The following is a 15,631-nucleotide window of genomic DNA, read 5'->3' as shown; positions in this document are numbered from 1 at the left end:
AATAATATCTTCTGACTGGAGTTTTCATCAAATCCCAATAAAGGTCAATACATGCTCGTTCTTCACTTCACTTCAAGTAATAAATAAAATTAGACATCCACGTTCCTTGAAAATCATTTTAAATACAGTTTAAATACAATAAGAAAACGGTCAGGTTGAGTTTGACTTAGTTAATGTGACGGGTGGGTCTGCCTGTTGTTCATGATCGCGTCCAATCTGGATCACAAGATGAAAGCGCTGCACGCATATCAGGTGCACTGTTGAGTCGGTTTCTTTCTCTTGTTTTGAACCTTGTCAGATTCGAAAATCCCAGTTCGCACATGTAGGTTGTTGTGAACGGCAGCAACAACAGAACACTAATCTTACTCAACAGAGGATAGTCTTTGAAAGCACTGATCGAAAAAGATGACAAACTGAATGACTTGTGGCGTGTTTTCAGTGTGCTCACAGGTGAGTCGCATCAGCTCGTTTTCTTGCTCAAACATCAAGTTTAGCTTCATTATTGATTCAGGATTTTCGAAAGCAAAAGGATCTTTCACCCAACGCTTTCCCATCAAATTTTCAAATCCCTCTGCAGTGAGGTAGAGATCAAAATGGTCAGACAGAGTAGCGAGATGTAACTGTATGACACATTTCACTTCATTCCCTTTATCTTCATTGATGCTGTTCTCTCCACCCCAGAGGGCTGTGGATGTTCAGTCGTTGAGTGTATTCAAGATTGAGTTTGATAGATTTTTGGACTTGGAAATCAAGGGATATGGGGATAGGGCGGTAAAGTGGAGTTGAGGTTCAAGATCAGCCATGATCTATTGATTGGCGGAGCAGGCTCGAGGCGCCGTATGACCTATTCCTGCTCATATTTCTTATGTTCTTATCCTGCCAGGGGTACGGTGCCCAGAACTGAACACAGTAATCTAAATAAGCTCTAACCAGAGCTCTGTATAACTGTGACATAACTTCCATTCTTTTTTATTCCAGATCTCTTGAGATAATGATCAAAATTCCATTACCATTTTAATTTTTTTTGCACCTTTTCGTGAATTCTGTACTTGGTCCCATAAATTTCACTGCTCATCCGCAGTTCCTGGTTTCCTGTCATTTAGAAAATACTCTAATCTATATTTTTATGATCCAAAGTGGATGATCTCATACGTCCCCACGTTGAACTCCATCTGCCACAGTTTTGCCCACTCACTGAATCTATCAATGACCCTTTGCAGCTTTCTGCTCCCATCTACAATGTTAATTGTGCCACCTAACTTAGTCTCATCAGCACACTTGGATATAAGGCTCTCTACATAAGAACGTAAGAAATAGGAGCAGGAGTAGGCCATACGGCCCCACGAGCCCTCTCTGCCATTCAATCAGATCAGGGCTGATCTTCGACCTCAACTCCACTTTCCCTCCTGATCCCCATATCCCTTGATTCCCCGAGTTTCCAATAATCTATCGATCGCAGATTTGAATATAATCAAACACTGAGCATCCACATTCCTCTGGGGTAGAGAATTCCAAAGATTCACAATCCTTTGAATGAAGAAATTTTTCATCATGTCGGTCCTAAATGGCCGACGCCTTATCATGTGACTACAAGCTTCAGTTCTTGACTCTCCAGCCAGGGGAATCAGCCTCTCAGCATCTACCCTGTCAAGACGTCTAAGAATGTTATACATTTCAATGATATCAGCTCTCATTCTTCTATCTCCACAGAATATAGGCCAATTTTACACAATATTTCCTCATACGACAATTGCAGCAAGACCTCCTTACTCTCATATTCCAACACCCATACAATAAAGCCTACCATATCATTTGCTTTCCTCACTCTCATTGGACCCTTTGTAGCTCACTATTTCCAGCATGTTTTTCCTCTGTTCCTTTTATAGGGAAAAGAAAAGAAGGCTGAAATCATTTTACTATAATTACACCCGTTTATGTTTTGGAAACAATATCCAACTGAACTGTATCAAATTCGATTGCAAACTTAAGAGTTTCTGAAGGAAATAAACTAATATGAACACTTAATTAAGATGGCCGGGAATGGAACCCGAATCAACTGCTTAGAATGCAGTTATGCTCACCACTATGCCACCATCGCTGACAATGCACGATATTAAAATAGTTGACAAACACCAGACCCTGAACAGACACTGCAGGCTGTTGGATTTTTTCTTCATTTTAACTGGTTTCTGACGGATCCTTGCTCGCTCTGTTGCAGTACCTGTATCCGCCCAGTAGATGTCGCCAACCCCCCAATCAATGGAAATTACACACCAGCCAGTGATCCTTCTCCTGATATCGGCAGCATCACCCATTTAGTGAGGTTAAATAATTACATTAAATTACGGAGACCTGACTACCAGCTGGGCACGACTGGCTGCTTAATATTCAACTCTATAAGATCTTTAGAAAGGACAGAGAAGTAGGGAAAGGAGGGGGAGCAGAAATATTGCTCAAGGACAGTTGAAAGATTGTATATCAGTGAGGGTGAGCGGGCAGTGTAAACACGCTGAGAGAGACCCATCACAAATGCCCCCACTGTACTCCCCCAGAAGGTATAAGAAGGGCGAGTGCTGGAGATTTCTTTATTCTGCATGAAAGTATTTGTGAGATTGTGGAAATGTCTGGAAGAGGAAAAATCGGCGGTAAAGCTCGGACCAAGGCCAAGCCTCGCTCATCCCGGGCCGGACGCTAATTCCATGTGGGCCGTGTTCACAGGCTCCTGCAAAAGGGGAAATATGCTGAACGTATGGGTGCCGGAGCCCCGGTCTATCTGGCTGTTGTGCTCGAGTATCTGGCGGCTGGAATCCTCGAGCTGCCGGCAACGCGACCATCGACAACAAGAAGACCCGCATCATCCCCAGACATCCGCAACAACGAGGACCTCGACAAGCTGTTGGGAGGGGTGACCAACGCTCAGGGTGTTGCCAGATATCCAGGCCGTGCTGCTGCCGAAGAAAATCAGCATTGTCAGCTCCAAGAGCAAGTAAAGCGGCCAAGAGTAAATCTGATAACCCGAAGGACAGGACCAACCTTATTGAATTCTTTGAAGAAGGAATAGAAAGTGTATACAAGTTTAATGCAGTCGATGCAATATATTTGGATTTTCCGAAGGCCTTCGATAAGTTACCGCATTGTAGACTCATGGGTAAGTTCAGAGCACGTGGAGTCAGGGGACAAGTGGCAGCATGGATAGCAAGTTCGCTACAAAACAGAAAACTAAAAATAGAGGTTAGGGTTCGCTACTCAGACTGGCAAAAGGTGGGAAGTGTTGTTCCAGTTGCTGGGACCACTGTTCATCACAATTTACATTAACGATTTGGATTCGGGAATCGGAAGTACAATTCCAAAATTTGTGGACGACACCAAATTGGGGGATATCGTTAATACAAAGGAAGAATGCATCAAAATGGAAGAGGACATTTATAAACTTGCAGAATGAAGAATAAGGTGATCACACACTGCTTGGATAATAAGAGTCTAAACGGGATAGATGAGCAAAGGGATCCAGTGGTTAGATATACAAATTACAAGAAGTAGCGACGCAGGTCAATAAGGTCACAAAAAGAAAACTCAAACACGAGGATTCAATTCTTCTGAGATAGAATGGAAAAGCAAAGAAGTTATTTTAAACATTTATGGAAACTTGTTTAGACCAAACTTGAAGTATTGTGCACAATTCTGGTCTCCATATTATAGAAAGGACGGCGAGGGATTGGAGAAGGTGCAAAAACGATTCTCATAATACGAGAAATGAGAGAATATTCTTATCAGGAAATGCTGGGTGTGTTTTCTCTGGAAAAGTGAAGGCTGAGCGGTGACCTGATAGAGGTCTTGCGATAGGGTTTCATGTGTTAGATATGGAGAAAATGTTTCGACTTGTGGGAAGTCCAAAACTAAAGGTAATAAAAATAAAATAGTCGCTAATAAATCCACTAGGGAATTCAGGAGAAACTGATTTACCCAAAGAGTGGATGGAATGTGGAAAACGCGACCACAAGCAGTAGTTGAGATAAATAGCACTGATCCATTCAAGGGGAAGCTGGATTAACACATGAGGAAGGAAGGAGTCGAAGGTTATTCTGACAGAGTTAGATAAATTAGGGGGGGAGGAGGCTCGAGTGGAGCATAAACGCCGGCACAGACCAGTTGGGCCCAATGGCCTGTTTCAGTGCCTTTGTTTCGATGTAACTCGATGTAAAGGCTCTTTTCAGAGCCACCCACTGTATCTGTGAAAGGGCTGGTTACTGACTGAAGGGAGACGCTGATATCATGACACCAGTGTTGCTTTGAGCTGCTTTTGTCTCGTTGCAGACGTGATGAGGTATTAATGGGACTGGAGTCGGGGCACCGACCACAGTCCGGTACTTTAAACGGTGACCGATAGACCCAAGTCCACACATCACCAGATTTCTTGCATTTATTTAAACTACTTGCCATGCTGGGTTCGTAAAGCATCACCAGAACTGATCGACTAACCTTGCTGCATCTGTGGGATTCAGCGCTTCGCTCCGTTTCTGTTCTATTTTGTTGGATTATTAACATAACGCATCGAACACACTGGGGAATCACTGAAATGTAACTATGTACATGTGCCCAGTAGATCAGAAACATTAATCGCCTTTCGTCCTGTTAACAAGTAAACCGTGTTTAGAGTCCACCTACCCGCTTTGGTTCCATCTGGGGGATTAAACTGATAAAGCGGGAGGGGAGGAGTCAGAATGAGGGCCAGAGCGGAGAGCGGCCTCTGAACTTCCAGCTCCACCTCCAGCTTTCTCCATCCGCCAATTTCAAACCGTTTATCGATAATAGAACCGAAACACAGCGCTCCGCACAAAACCTTACAGACTCGGGCTTCATTTTCAAGGATTTCCAGATACCCGGAGCTTTTAAGTAAGCCCCGTTACAATTAACAGTCAGTAATATTCCTGCCGAAATAGAGTCCCTTCTATAACAAGTCAACCCGCCTCCTTCCATTTCAGTGGTAGACCCGATTCTATCTCCGCACACATCCCTCCCAGACGGGTTCAGCAGTTTACAAACACTTATTCCAGCTGATTTGGAGAATCTCATGTGTTGTGCTTTGAATTATGACGCGTAGTTTTACCCTCTCAAAGAGACTCTCTCCCTGAATCTGTGAAAAGATTATGACCATGAACTGGGACTGGAACCGAACAAATCCCCAGTTGCAGTGAGGCCCGGCCTGGACATCTCATTCTCTCTGCTTTACATCGGACAATATCGCACCTTCATGTCCAGCACTAGAGAGAGAGAGACACACACTGTCAGTCTTACACTTCCTATCAGTGTGCTCATATCACTCCCAATAGCAGTATCCCACCTTCATATACAGCACCAGAGAGAGAGACACACGTACACACCGTCAGTCTTACACTTCCCATCAGTGTGTTCATATCACGCTCAATAACACTACCCCACTTTCATATATAGCACCAGAGAGAGAGAGAGGGAGAGGGCGACAGATACGGTGCGAGAGAGCAGAGAGACAAAGTGCCACAGCATCAGTTGCAGACTGACCTGTAAAGTTTCGTTTTATCCAGAAAGATCCCATTGGAGTGACAAAAGATGCAATCTCATCTCTCACTGATATTGTACCAGAGGCAGACACACAATTAATCCCACACTCAGTGCAGAGAGTGATAAAAACAATGGGCCACATTTAACCCTCTCTTGCCTGTTGTACTATTTTCTGTTTTCCAGCACAGGGACGTTTGGTATTACTCCCAGTAATCGAGAATTTCAATCTGATTAAATTAATCTGGGACCGGTGCTGTCAGATATTAATCCTACACGGTCCCAACAAACACACCGACTCACTCTTTCCTCCTCTTTTTCCCCAGGATTGGTTTGAGAAATACTCCCCCCAATTTCTTCCTCAAGCGTCAATTTTATCAGCAAAGAGTCCAAGAATGAATCGAAGCCATAGGCCCATTTCACAGCCGCCCACTTTGTCTCTGAAAGGCTCTTTACCATCAAAAGATACCGAGAGAAACAGCAGGGATGGAAACATCTAGTTTCATAGTTAGAGATTGTAAAGTCAGTCACGATTCCAGCGTTAGGCACTGGTGGAATCCCAACTCTTTCCCATTCTGGTGCCTGTTCCTGCACCGCCTGTGGACCCCATTCCCTCTGACCTTTCCCCCAGCCCCACTTCCTTTGCTCAGACTCTGAAAAATTCCAATTGGGGAAAGTTTCCATCGATTTTTGTATTGGGAATTAAACCAGATATCTGCGCATGCGCGACTCAGCTCCGCCCCCAGGGCTGCTTGTTGGTGAGCAGAAGAGCGCATGCGCGGTCCCTCCCCCAGTTCGGCCTGTGAGCGCCATTCCCTCAGTGAGCGGAATAAGATGGTTTAAAACAGCCGGGAATGGAGAGATCACGGCCCCCGGGGGAAGGGAGCAAAGAGCAGCCTCGTTACAGCAGCTCATCGCTTCGGGACCGTGTCCGCAGATGGGCTCAGAGATCGGCATTGAGTCCGAGTGAAGGTCAGGGGGAGTCCGGGGGCTGTTTGTAAGAGGCGGAGTGGATCAGGAACTGGTCCCGGAACACGGAGTGAGAGGGGGAAGGGAGAGTCCATTCTTGGGCTCGAGGTGTGCAGGGTGTGTCCAGGGTAAGGGAGACAGAATGGGAAGAACCTGCTATTTAAAATCATTGCTGCTTTCTCTCCCCAAACCAGTAGTGAATGTTCCTGGTTTCGTTCCAGTCTCACCCTGTTTGTTGTTATTGGACAGTGACGGGTGGAAACAGAGCCGGACAGGAAGGATGTGGGGAGTTATACAAAGAGCATCTATTGCAGGCACCAGGTGAGAAGTGTGAAGGACACATTTTAAACAACGGCTGTTTGGTTTCATTTGAACGGTTAGTCCCATGGGAGAGGGGATTAGAGACCTGACCTGTACAAAGGTCCCTGCCCCATCGGGTAGTGCCACTCATGGATCAGTGCAGGGGTTGGGTTGTGTCTGGATGTCACGAAATTGTTGTAAAACAGCCCAACACACGTGGTGTGCAGAAGCTGAGTGCTGCAGTACTGCAGTGGAGTCAGACACTGACACTGTTTGTATCGCTGATTTTCATTTGTGGATATTCAAAATAATCATTAACATAGAAATTAATTCGAACACTTTTGTATTTTCTGCCTCATTGGTTCTTGAGTTACAAGAGATAAATTTCTTCCGACAGGCAAATCCTTGAAGGACCCAGAATCAGTGTTATGTTTCCTCCACTCGAGGCACAAGGAACAGTGCAGCCAACTCCTTCTCCCACACAGTGAGTACATTATCACACACAGCGCACAGAGACACAGACAGGTCATCAGTTCCACAGTCTCAGACAGTAGAAGCAGTCAGTCCCAAACTGATCCCAAGTTCCACAGACACATTTTCAATCCAACATTCAAACAGAGCAGGTGAGGCAGACGCTGTTCCATTTGCTCCGAGCTGAGTCCCGCTGACAGGCAGATACAAAAATCCCAGTCCAAGATCACACTATCAGATTGAAAGGCACTGTGTCAATCTCACAATAGGGCAACATTAGGTACGAATTAAATAACAGATCGAAATCACACATGGCACCCGATTGGAAGGGACAGAATGAAACCCAATAATGTACCCTGAGTTTCCAATTGAATACTTGCCCAGAACTCACACACACATGTTAGTTTACTGCACTATTGGAATGGATATTGCATGTATCATGTGATACAAATTCCATATATGTCCAAAACTCATGTACAGTATCAGATTGAGAAATGCTGTGACAGTGTAACCTGAGAAACAAATTAGATATCAGTTTATAATACACTCATAGTATGAGATTTATAGATACAGTATCAATTCTATTAGTGCAGACTGAGATACACATTATATACCATTTGAAAAGTGTCACCATATCAATTTGAAATGTACATTATCATTCACAATTGTACTTTCAGAGATACAGATTTAAAAGTAGTTCAAAAAGCACACAAATTATCTGATTAAAACCTACAGCGTCAAATCCTAAAGTGTACCCATATTTACCAGTTAAATAATGAGAAATATGACCTAAACATGAAGATATTAAAGCTACAATTTTGAACGCAATAAGGCAATCTGAGAGAATAATTACATGCAAATACAGAATGAATCTCACACTCAGATACAGTACCAGAGACTGACAGATGCAGAAGGAATCCCAAACTCACATACAATACTAGAGACTGACAGACACAGAGCGAATCCTACACTCACATATGGTACCAGAGATGACAGATACAGATTGAATCCCACACTGGCATACAGTACCAAGGACTGCTAGATATCTGGTTAATTACTCACTCTCATAAAGTACTAGAGACTGACAGATAATTAATGACACCCACATTCACACAGTACCAGAGTCTGACAGATAGAGAATGAATCACACACTCACACAAAGTAACAGAGACTGACAGATAGAGAATGCATCCCACACCAACATGCAGTCTGAGAGGCTGCATATATAGAATTAATTCAACACCCACATACAAGACTGGAGACTGAAAGACATAGAATAAATCCCACACTCACAGTATCAGAGACTGCATATATGGAATAAATCACAAACTCACACACACTACTGACAAGATACAGAATGAATCTCACACTCACACACTGTTCCAGAGACTGGGAGATACAAAATGAATCACACATTAGTGCAGGCTGAGTAACACATTACTTACCAGTCCAAGAAGTATCAGATTGAAAGATACAGTATCAATACCATTAGTGCAGACTGATCTACACATTATAAACCACGACAAAAAACTGATGCAAATTCACTCTGAAATATACAGTATTCCATTCATGCAGACTAAGCTACACGTCATATACAAGTTCAAAAATGTCACTTTATCAGTTTGGAAGATAAACTAATGCACAATTGTGTTCACATCGATACAGATTTAATAGTATTCTCAAAAGTGCACACATTCTCTGAATATATTCTACAGAATTTCATTATCAGCCAATTAAACACTGGGAAAAATATGCATACATTGAGGTATTAAAGATACAGATTTGAACACCATACTGTAAATGGAGATACAAATTACATAGAGATAAAGAATGAATCTCACACTCAGATAGTGGGCCAGAGACTGACAAACTGAAGGAAAGCAGCGCTCACACAATGTAACAGTGACTGACAGATACAGAATGAATCCTATATTCACACACAGTACAAGGGATTGACAGATATAGAATGAATCACATACTTCCAAAGTACCAGAGCCTGACAGATACAGAATGAATCACACATTCACAGACAGTACTTGGGACTGACAGATACAGAATGAATCTCACAGTCACACACATTAATGCAGTCTGAGTTACACAATACTTATCAGTCCAAAAATCTCACAGTGTCAGATTGAAAGATACATTATCAATTGCATTAGTGCAGACTGATCTACACATTATAAACCACTACAAAAAACTGATACGGATTCAGACTGAAATACACTGTGTTCCATTCATGCAGACTGAGCTCCACATGATATAAAAGTTCAAAAATGTCACCATATCATTTTGGTAGATAAACTAATTCACAATTGTTTTCCCATCGATACAGATTTAATTGAAGTCCAAAAAGTGCCCACATTCTCTGATTATAACCTTCATTACATTTTAAAATGTATCATTATCTACCAATTAAACATTGGGAAAAATATTGATACATTGAGGTATTAAAGATAGTTTTGACCACCATAGTGTAAACGGAGATGCAAATTACATACAGATAAAGAATGAATCTCACACTCAGATAGAGGGCCAGATACTGAGATGCAGATTGAAACCAACACTCAAACAATGTAACATTGACTGACAGATACCGAATGAATCCGACACTCACACACAGCACAAGGGACTGACAGACATGGAATGAATCACACACTCCCACAGTACCAGAGGCTGACAAATAGAATGAAACCCACACTCGCACAATATACCAGTGATTGACAGATACAGAATGAATCCTACACTCACACAACGTAACAGTGACTGACAGATACCGAATGAATCCGACACTCACACACAGTACAAGGGACTGACAGACATAGAATGAATCACACACTTCCACAGTACCAGAGACTGAAAAACAGAATGAAACCCACACTCGCACACTGTAGCACGGACTGACGGAGACAACATTCATATCACTCACAAACAGTACTAGAAATTGATAGATGCAGAATGAATGACTCCCTCACATATGTCGCCTGACACTGAGGGGAACAGAATGAAACCCTCATTCACACACAATACCAGGGTCTAACAGATATTGAATGAATCCCACACTCACATACTGTACCAGAGACTGACAGATACAGAATGAATCCCACACTCACACACAGTACCAGGGACTGACAGATACAGAATGATTCCCACACTCACATTCAGTACCAGGGACTGACAGATACAGAATGAATCCCACACTCACATTCAGTACCAGGGACTGACATACACAGAATGAATCTCACACTCACATGCAATACCAGAGACTGATCGATACAGAATGAAACCCACACTCACACACAGCACCAGAGACTGACAGATACAGAATGAATCCCACATTCACACACAGTACCAGAGACTGACAGATACAGAATTAATCCCACACTCACATACAGCACCAGAGACTGACAGATACAAAATTAAGCTCACTCACACACAGTACCAGAAACTGACAGGAACACAATGAATCCCACACTCACAGACAGTACTCACAGACATTATTGCAGATCTGAGCTACACATTACATACCAGTCCAATAATTTCACCATGAACAGATTGAAAGGTACATTATCATTCACATATGAGTTTAGAGATTAAGATGAAACACTACTCCAAAACCCACACACTTTGTTTGATTAAAGAAAATCGAAAAATATATCCATATTTACAAATTAAATACTTGACGAAAAACTGCATATACTTTAAAGTATGAAAGATACAGTTTCAAGTAAAATACTGGGAACTGAAATAAGAATACAGAGTGAATCCAGATTTGCACTTTGTCTCAGGGACTGAATTACAGAATGAATGCCACACTGAGATAAAGTAGCTGAGAATGGCAGATGCAGAATGAATCCCACACTCACAGATAGCACAAGAGACTGACAGTAACAGAGTTAATTCCACACTTATGCACAGTACCTGAGACTGGCAGATACAGAATTAATCCCTCTATCATATACAATGAAAGAGACTGGCAGATACAGAACGATCCTAAACTCATATGTAGTGCCAGAGACTGAGAGATACAGAATAAATACCATGCTCATACTCAGTACCAGAGAATGACAGATGCAGAATGAATCCCACACACACAGTATCAGAGATTGACAGATACAGATGAAATCCCGCTCTCATGCACAGTACAAGAGACTGACCTCTACTGGACGTAGGCGAGAACTGTGAAAGAGCGGAAAACAAATTCACATTATCTGTCGTGGTTGCAGAAACAGGACAATGTGCAATGTGAGGAAAGTTTCTGTCTGTCACTTCTACTCTCGTAATTTTGCACGTTTTGTGATTGCAAAATGAAGACAATTGATTCAAAATAAAGTTTTTGTTTCACTCATTCGATAGTTGTGAATTTACCCCGTTATTTTTCACTTACATTGCGCAGTATTTCTCTCTGATTTCTCAGGACACGATTTACATTGCTCCTCTACCCCTTTTAAACTCATATTTTCCAAGCAGTATGTGGCCTCCTTATTCCCCCTAACAAAATGCACCAGCTCACAACTTTCTATATTGAAATTCAATTCCGCATTTACACGGCCGTTCTGCAAGTATATTTTGTCGAAGTATTGGCTATAACCCTAAATCAATTACAAGAATTTAACACAGCATTAAAACCAATGTTTGGTCTAACAAAATGTATTTGCATCTCGTCTCCATTCCCAGTTTTTCTAAATCACACTCGTGCAAGATATTGTGAAGAATGAGTTTATCTTCTGTCCCTCTCTCATCTGCAAACTTCAATGACCCGGGGTTTGGGGACATCTACTGGCCGGAACCAGAACTGCAACAGTTCGGAACAAATTGCTGAAACCGAACAATGTGCAGTGTGAGCGAGTTTGTGATTGGTGGCAGGTTCTAAATCTGATTGGTTTCTTCAGGTATCCAATCAGAGAGTTACAGTGAATAATTATTGTTACATCACGATCAGTGGCCCAATCACAATCATTGCCTTCCCCCATCCCTCATTAGCATAGGGCTGTGCGGCTTCCTATTTAATCCGAGCTCGGAGCGGATTTGGGTCATTTCTGAGTCTCAAATTGAGTTTGAAAATGCCTGAGGACAAGAAAGCAGTTCCCAAGAAGGGCGCCAAGAAAACCTTGAGTAAAGCACCAGCCAAGGGCGGCAAGAAGCGGAGAAAGTCGAGGAAGGAGAGTTACTCCATCTACATCTACAAAGTGATGAAGCAGGTTCACCCCGACACCGGCATCTCCTCCAAGGCCATGGGCATCATGAACTCCTTTGTGAACGATATTTTCGAGCGCATCGCGGGTGAGGCTTCCCGCCTGGCCCATTACAACAAGCGGGCGACCATCAGCTCCCGGGAGATCCAGACCGCCGTGCGCCTGCTGCTGCCCGGGGAACTGGCCAAGCACGCTGTGTCGGAAGGGACAAAGGCGGTGACCAAGTACACCAGCTCCAAGTGAAACTCCACAATGTACTGAAAAAAAACCACAACGGCTCTTTTAAGAGCCACCCACAACCTCTCTGAAAGAGCTGCAGTTCCTATATAATTGCTTAGTATCTTTTTAATACCGCGATATTATTCCAATCCAAAACTGATACTGTAACTGCACCGTTGAAATTTCTGACCCATAAACTGAACGCGAGTTTCTGATCCGCTCCTTCCCATTCGTTTTGTTCTTAAAGCGTTACTATTCCAGCCACGAACACACCCTGAATGACCCCGGGAGCAATTCCATTATCTCTATGAATTCAATCTCAGAAATGTTTAATGTCTGAGGTGAAAATCCCCATATTAAAAGCAAACGCACCCCTTGCAGAAACACAGCGGAATAGGGGCAGAATGAGAATTCCGTCCGGGTCCCTCGTTTCATAGAAGCACTCCCGGCTCTGTGAGAAAGGAACAAACTATAACGTGTGACTTTCATAAAGACTGAATTGAAACGTTTCCCTTCACGGAATGCTATAAATGGGGCTTTAGTCCCGTCCGGTACAGTTTGTAAGCGATAATAGAATGAGCCATAAATTAAAGCAGATTTTAAAACAGCGCCAGCGATTGGTGACGGGTAGCGCTGAATAAGACAAGATAAAATGAATGGGTTTAAAATCTTGTGCTCAGGGCGACATTGATCGAAATCCGGTCCTTTACGACACTGGCGGGTTTTTTGAAATTCATAAAATTCCTGATCTGTCCGTTGAGGCCGTTCAATCCCGCCCTCATCTAATTTCCAGCTATCTGATTGGTTATTGAAATAGGCAAATGAGGTGTAATAATGCCCAACCAATCAGATGATCTTTCAGTCAATAAAAAGGGTTAATACAGCCGTCATTCGTCATTCTTCGTGAAAGTGTTTGTGAGATTGTGGAAATGTCTGGAAGAGGAAAAACCGGCGGGAAAGCTCGGGCCAAGGCCAAGTCTCGCTCATCCCGGGCCGGACTGCAGTTCCCTGTGGGCCGTGTTCACAGGCACCTGCGAAAGGGGAACTATGCTGAACGTGTGGGTGCCGGAGCCCCGGTCTATCTGGCTGCTGTGCTCGAGTATCTGACGGCTGAAATCCTCGAGCTGGCCGGCAACGCCGCCCGAGACAACAAGAAGACCCGCATCATCCCCAGACACCTGCAGCTGGCCATCCGCAACGACGAGGAGCTCAACAAGCTGCTGGGACGGGTGACCATCGCTCAGGGCGGGGTGCTGCCGAATATCCAGGCCGTGCTGCTGCCGAAGAAAACCAGCAGTGTGAGCACCAAGAGCAAGTAAACCGGTCAAGATTTAATCTGATAACCCAAAGGCTCTTTTCAGAGCCACCCACTGTATCTATGAAAGGGCTGAAGCGAGTCAGAGCTTAATTTAATAATAAATCGCTTAGTTAGAAACTAACGATATATTGTTGAATACAAATGATCTGTTCAATACTCGCTTCTGGACAGTAGATGTCGCCAACCTCCAATAGGTTGAAATTTACAGATTGTATCGGAAATGAGGCACAAAATAATCAGTTCATTAAACTGGGAGGGTGGAATACAGAAATAACAGGTGAGTTTGATCATCGGCAACAAGAGGCACTCTATTGTGTTGCGGCCATTATTGTAAGTGTTATTTACAGTCTCATCCTCCCAGAACACTTACTCGGTCTGACTTCCAATACACGGATTTGTCCGCCAGAAGGTGACGGATGTGTTGATTATTGTGTCAGCGATTGCTGAATCAGTGAATGAAATTTGTCTGTTATTGGCTGAGTGAGGGATTTATTCTGTCCCTGTCAGTCTGTTCCTGTGTCAGTGACGAGTACCGCAGTGAATGTGACACGAAGTTTTACACTGCTTCTGATTCTAGCGCTGAGCGAAAACACTTAAGTTCTATTCGTGCGAGTTACAGTGAAACAGCCTCTGTCACAATAACTGGAGAGGAAAAATAGACAAACTTTATTTGATCCGAGTCTGGTTCATTAGAGATGAAAATATTTCCAACAGTGCCAAGCTGATACTATATCGGAAATGAAAACTTGCATCTCTTGTACTTTACACGCGTGCACGAGCCTCTCCCTGTATCGATGTCCGAGTTAGATTGACACTGTGGGTGTAGATGCCTCACGTGAAAGTGTAGGACCGGAATCAGACCATTCTGTACCTGTTTGCCAGTAGTTTCCCTGTCCAAATGTGCCACTGGATGTGTTGATGGGTTTACAGTTATTAAACTGATCACTTACGTATTTTCTACCTCACCTGTTCTTGAGTTACATGCGATACGTTTCTTTCTACAGGCAAACCCTTGAACGAGCCAGAGTGAATGTGACGTTTCCTCCACCCGAGGCAAAGGAACAGTGCAGCCAACTCCTTCTCACACACAGTAGGTATATTCTCACTCTCAGAGCACAGAGACACAGACAGGTCATCAGTTCCACAGTCTCAGACAGCAGAAGTAGTCAGTCCCACACTGATCCCAAGTTCCAGAGACACATTTTCAATCCAACAGCCAAACAGAGGAGGTGAGGCAGACACTGTTCCATTTCTCCCGAACTCAGTCCCGCTGACAGGGAGATACAAAAATTCCAGTCCAAAGTCTCGTTTTCAGATTGTCAATTTAACAAAATGGCAATATTAGCCGTGAATTACATACCAGATACCCCGAGATTCAAATTGAATACTAGCCCAGAACTCTCACACACACGTGAGTTCAATACATGCCTTATTCATTCGAATAGTGCATCATTCGGATACAAATTGCAAGTCCAAAACTCATGTACAATATCAGATTGAGAAATGCTGTGACAGTATAACCTGAGAAACACATTAGATACCAGTTTATAATATACTCATGTTAAGAGATTTAATGACACAGTATCACAGACACACAAGTCCAAAAATCTTACAAAACAAAAAT

General features: G+C 43.2%; 1 protein-coding gene across 1 annotated transcript; it reads left to right on the top strand.

Annotated features, from left to right (window-relative positions):
- The first annotated feature begins 13,618 nt into the window (after positions 1–13,618).
- On the top strand, positions 13,619–14,128 carry LOC137312455 (histone H2A.J-like). Its single transcript, XM_067979008.1, has one exon. It carries the CDS (start codon positions 13,619–13,621, stop codon positions 14,006–14,008), a length of 390 nt encoding a protein of 129 aa, XP_067835109.1. The 3' UTR covers positions 14,009–14,128.
- The last annotated feature ends 1,503 nt before the right edge of the window (positions 14,129–15,631 follow it).

This window comes from Heptranchias perlo, unplaced genomic scaffold (assembly GCF_035084215.1).
Source record: "Heptranchias perlo isolate sHepPer1 unplaced genomic scaffold, sHepPer1.hap1 HAP1_SCAFFOLD_43, whole genome shotgun sequence".
NCBI classification, from domain to species: domain Eukaryota; kingdom Metazoa; phylum Chordata; class Chondrichthyes; order Hexanchiformes; family Hexanchidae; genus Heptranchias; species Heptranchias perlo.
Note: the sequence above shows the minus strand (reverse complement) of the source record. Positions and strands in the feature narration are given on the sequence as shown.